General features: G+C 37.9%; 1 protein-coding gene across 1 annotated transcript in view; it reads right to left on the minus strand.

Moving 5' to 3' along the window:
* dpy19l1l (dpy-19-like 1, like (H. sapiens)) overlaps nt 1-5,095 on the minus strand; it is a 79,670-nt gene extending 74,575 nt beyond the window's left edge. The window contains exon 1 of the mRNA XM_039736414.1: nt 4,711-5,095. Coding sequence (XP_039592348.1) covers nt 4,711-4,912 — 202 coding nt within the window. The 5' untranslated portion in view covers nt 4,913-5,095. The remainder of the gene's footprint in view (nt 1-4,710) is intronic.
* Between the last annotated feature and the right edge of the window lie 905 nt (nt 5,096-6,000).

The following is a 6,000-nucleotide window of genomic DNA, read 5'->3' on the forward strand; positions in this document are numbered from 1 at the left end:
CTACAAAGGCCAAAGACAGAAGGTGGTATGGCTCTACCTAACTTTCAGTTTTACTACTGGGCAGCAAACATACAACATATAAAAACCTGGACATTCACACAAATAGATGAACATATACAGGCTTGGTCTGCAATAAAAATAAAATCCTGCAGTTCCTCTTTATATTCCTTGCTTTGCCCCCCAATAAATGCAAATTATCGCCAATATACTAATAACCTAATAGTGCTTCACTCACTCAGAATATGGAACCAATGTAGGAAACATTTTAAGATAGATAATCTTTTATCAGTGGCATCTCTGCACGAGAACCACCTTTTTCAGCCCTTGCAAACATATGCAGTTTTTAATGTCTGGAAAACATATGGGATTAAATCACGTACATAGAAAACGTCTTTGCATCCTATGAACAATTACATTCTAAATTTAATTTCCCAGCAACACATTTCTTTCACTGTCTTGAAATTAGAACCTGCCCAATTTTTCTCACTTCCCACCTCCCTCTATGCTGGAAAATATATTGATCAGTTCCAAGGACCTAGACAGCATCTCTGCAATTTATAAAATCATTTTACAGTCCCTCCCTTTCAAAGATCCAAGAGGACAATGGGAAAAGGATCTCTCCCTCAACATATCAGAAAAGGAGTGGAAGGTAGCAATGCAGAGAATTCACTGGAGCTCCATATGCGCAAAGCATACAATTATTCAACTCAAAATTATATATCGAGCACATCTGTCTCGCTTAAAATTGTCCAAAATGTTTCCAGGGCAAGATCCTACCTGCGAACGCTGCAATCAAGTTCCAGCCTCACTAGGTCACATGTTTTGGGCCTGCACCAAATTAACATCATTCTGGACCAACATTTTTAAATGCCTTTCAGACAGCCTTGGTGTCACAATACCTCCTAACCCATTAACAGCTGTGTTTGGTGTTCTTTGAGATGGGCTTAAAGTGGAGAAGGACAAACAAACTGTGATTGCCTTTACTACACTACTGGCATGCAGATTTATCTTGCTCAACTGGAAGAATCCTACCTCTTCCCTTTTTAAGTCAGTGGGTAACTGATGTTACATACTATTTGAAATTGGAAAAAGTCAAATTCTCACTTAGAGGATCTGTGCAGACATTTTTCAAAACCTGGCAGGATCTAATCAATAACATTTTACAATAAGGTTTTAAAGTACTGAGGAAGCAAATTCTCTGCCTATTCTTTTTTTTTTCTTTCTTTTTCTTCTCCATTCATCTATATTCACTTATTAATTTATCTATTTACTTATTTTTACTAGGTTTAAGTTTTATTCTGCTGCCCATGCTCTCTTTCTCAGGGGTGGGGTTGATTTGTTTTTAATTCTATTCTTGTAAAATTGATCTATTTGTATGGAATGTTGTGATTTCAATAAAACTATATAAAATCGGGGCTTAATGTGTGAATATTTAGGGTTTCTGTGTGCTGTTTAATATAGTTATGGTTTTGGCAAAGTATTCAGTACCTGGCAGTTTTCCCAGAAAGTTTTAAACAATCAAAGTATAAATTTCATACTTTGAGTATTTACGTCAGAGAGTATATGAAATGCTGAATTGATTTTGTTAAAGCATAAGCAAAATAAAAGACATTTTAATATTAAAACATATCATATGATTGTAAAGCATAGCCATTCATGCTATTCATGAAGACATTTATAAAAAATTTATCTAAACTGAAAAACTGACATTGTCATTTAAGTTTATAATAACATTAACTTAGAAAATGTTACAAAATATATTACTACAGAATATTAATCTCTGAATGGGACCTTAGAAAGGAGACATAATAAAAAGCCAAATTTCCCCCAGTGACAAAGAACAGAAAAATGTTGTATTCAATCAAAAATTAACCTAACATTACCTTGGAGAGTAGGCAGGCAGTGTTACACAGTGGTAAAGGTTTTGGACTTCAAACCCTGAGGTTGTGGGTTCAAATCCCACCACTGACCCTGTATGAAACCTGAGCAAGTCACTTCTCTCGCCTGTGCTCCAATTGGAAAAAGAAATGTAACCAATTGTATATCAAATGTTGTAAGACGCTATGGATAAAATTGTCAGCCAAATAAATAAATAAAATGCAGTGCTCTGCATGCCGCTCATGGAAAGTTTAGATAGCAAGGCGTCAAAAGGCAAAAATGAATGATCACAGGTGGCCCCCAAAGCATTTTCTCTCAAATCTGTGCAGGTTAACGTTGTTTCTCCACTCCACTGCCTAGTAACAATAGCTTAATTTATTCATACTTGCATTTATATTAAAAATATTTTAAGCATTCTAATTCCATGCAACCTCATTTATAAGGTAACCTTATACACAAGCAGATACTCATTTCTCTACTGAATGCACTGCATTATGGTTTTAGTTTTTATTTTAATTACACTATATTCGTAAACACAAATATTCACTTATTAAGCATATTATTATTTGCCAATTCATTTATTAAGCATTTATTATTTGCCAACTAAAACTATTACAGTAGCATTGGGGTACAAGCCCAGAGCCAATCCTGGACAGACTCCAGTCCAACACCATGCCAATTTAGCATTTCTTACTACACATGTTTGGAATTTGGGAGGGATGCCACAAACATTTGCAAAACATATAAATGCTAGACAGACTGTGAACTGGTCTGCAATTTAAATATGTATAGTAACTTGAAATGAAAATGATGTGTTTTTCAAAATTGCAAGAGATTTCAAAAGTGAACTAGAACAATAATTTGAAACTGCAAAATATCTTTTTTCATTCTAGTCTTCCATGTTTAAGCACATACAGTACTTCTTGTTCATCTATACTTTATAATTCAGGATTTTTTTTTTTTTTTGATAACTTGGTAGAAATGGTTGGCTGGTGAATACATGACCACTATATTCAGCTTGACATGGCGATTAATAAAGAAAATATGACTTAATCCTCTCAACTCTGCTTAATTCAATTTCTATACAGACTACCAGTATTTTACAGAGCTTACTCACTGACACAGAGCCAATGTGGATTCAGCAATTAACTAACCTATTTGTACAAATGTTTGGGGATGTGTTAGTTAAAATACAGAAAAATACTGGGAGAACATGCAAACATCACACAGAAAAATGACTGGGCATTGGATGTGAAACCATGCAATTGTCTAATAATAAACATATGTTACCTGAAATAAAACAATGAAATTCAGCATTGTGGTTAGTACTAGGCATGAAAATTAATCTAATTGGGAAGTGTGAAATGCAGTTTATTTCAGGGTTTGCCTAGTATTTTAAGGCACTATATTCAGTTTCCAACTTCATACTATACCAGGAAAACTAGTAAGAAATTATAACTATACTGGAGTTTTTGCTATTATTTTTTTAAGTATGAAAATACAGTATAAAAATTGGAGTGAGCAGTATACCATGTAAGATGATTTGTGCTTTCTATTATGCACAATTAACTTACACATTTTTCATATTCATGCTTATCATAAAACCAGAGTGGGGTAACCTGTTGCATGTTGGTTGGACATGCATATAAAAATTTTACTCCACTCTATACATGTAACACTACTGCTAATAAAATACTGCTTTTTCCAGTCCTTTGAACAGCAGTGTATTCCATTTCACACTCAAATAGTACCTACTAGAATCAAAGGGCATCACACTTTAGATTGTATGCTTTTGGCAAACTGTACAATACCTGGCAATATACAAACATATTTAGTACCCTTGGTTTTTGTGTGGAGAAGTTGTGTATAGAAAAAAACTTTTAGCATGTTACAAAAAAGAAAAAGTGTTCTACAGTACTTGGTTCCAGAAAATAAATCATTAACTAGTCTTGTTTGGAATTATTTATTGCCTAATGAAGGGGCCTTAGCTGCCTCGAAAGCTTGCATTTGTAATCTATTTAGTTATCCAATAAAAGGTGTCATTTCACCCCACTTTCTCCTGTATGAATCTATGGCTAACACAGTACAACACTACAACATTGCTATTAAAACAACTGTGGGTAGGAAAAAGATTTCTTACTGTTTCCCCTCCCACTTGAACTTTGTTGACCACACACAACAGAAAGCATAAACATGGAGGATGGCAGTTGTGTTGATAGCACTTATGTGACTTTCTGTATTTGCAGCATCACATTTATTTATCCTAATCTTCCGGCCATCTGATAAATATCTAGTTAATGGTCCACAGACTGTACAGTGTATTTTGACAAAACAGAAAATAACCAGCCAACCAAAATGTGTGTGCACCCACTCAATCCTTGATTACACGGCCTTCCACCTAGTGCCTGATCAATACTATTTTCAGTAGCTGTCAGCATTGTTTTGCTCTGCCAATTTCACCCCTTCTTTGTCAGCCCTGCTCACCAGCAGCAGTTTTACTTCCTTGAGCTGGGTCGCATGTTTTCTCTTTTACTCTCCTCTCATTGGATGCCCTGCTTAACCAGTGTTTCCTTCCACAAGCCACTCACACGGGCATTTTTATTCAGTACCCCTTGTGACGAACCGATACTACTTTGCTAATGCTTATTTCATGTGCACAACTAACCTCATTTCACAGTGTTTGGCCTCACGGCTTGTTAGTTGTCTGCTTCCCCAATTCCCTTCCCTTCATACCCATCCACTATGAATTCTGCTTCCCTCTTATAGATTTGTGAATTAACACATCTGATGCCTTATTCCCCAGTCATCCCGTGCTAGTTCTGCTTTACTTACCCAAGAGCAAAGGTATCCCTATATTCAGCAGGCTCCCGCCGCGGCTACTGATCTGGCCGGAAACAAGTCGGCTTTTCCCCCGATCGAATACGCCACTCTTCTTCTCCTCGATTTCTGGACCAGACCGCCTGGATTTATCGTGGCGTGTCTCCCGGTGCTGCTGCTGCTGCTGCTGCTGCTGCCGCCTCGACTTTACCGCCATGTCCTCATTCTTCTCCTTCTTCCACAATCTCTACTACTGTAGCAGCACAATGCTGAATCTAACACCAGATAGCAAGAGCAACAATGAAGACGGTCCAAGACGAGCAGGATAGAATCACAAAACAAAGCCAAGACCCGTCCCGCTAAGTGGGTGATCGTAGCAAAGGCTCACGGGAGAAGCCAACCGGCTGCGCAGACACACAGACTTGAGTGTATCAGCCTATGAAATAGCTCAGCTGCGCAATCTGTGGCACGTCTCGCAGTAATGGTAGTGCCCAACTTGAACACGTGGGATGAGCAGAAAGACAAGAGACATTTTACTTTTGTTGATGAGAAAAAACTATGTTCGCGTCTGTCATCCTTTCTTCAAAGAGAAAACAAACAAGCACACTTGCAGAAAGCTACTGCGCGACGTGTCATGGTACATACCAACTGTGCGAACGCTATACAGATGACAAGAAACAGCTGTGTTGGTGATTGGTCAAAAAAAGTAAATGGGCAGTGTTGTGTGCTCAGGCCGCGGGCGCATTTTTGTACCTCTGCAGGTAGTGAAAACTAAATGCACCTCATAATCATCTTTAATTATTTACTGTATGTTTGACAAAAATGTACCGAGCGAGATGAGTAAAACCAGTAATACCGGTCGCAAAACAGGAACTAACACTAGAGGGAACATCAGAAGTCGGCTGGAATATGCATAAAAGTAAATAAAAAATACATATGTAATATAAATTAATTAAAAAATGTTGGTTGAAAAATCCTTGCACTAAATAAATGATTTAGTTTTCACGCCAAATATCTATTTATTTATCCATCCATCCATTATCCAACCCGCAATATCCTAACACAGGGTCATGGGGGTCTGCTGGAGCCAATCCCAGCCAACACAGGGCTCAAGGCCAGAAACAAACCCCAGGCAGGGCATCAGCCCACCGCAGGGCACACACACACAAGGGACAATTTAGAATCGCCAATGCACCTAACCTGCATGTCTTTGGACTGTGGTAACCGGAGTACCCCCACGTAGACACGGGGAGAAGATGCAAACTCCACGCAGGGAGGACCCAGGAAGTGAACCTAAGTCTCCTT

The sequence above is a fragment of the Polypterus senegalus genome, chromosome 15 (assembly GCF_016835505.1).
Source record: "Polypterus senegalus isolate Bchr_013 chromosome 15, ASM1683550v1, whole genome shotgun sequence".
Classification (NCBI taxonomy): Eukaryota; Metazoa; Chordata; class Cladistia; order Polypteriformes; family Polypteridae; genus Polypterus; species Polypterus senegalus.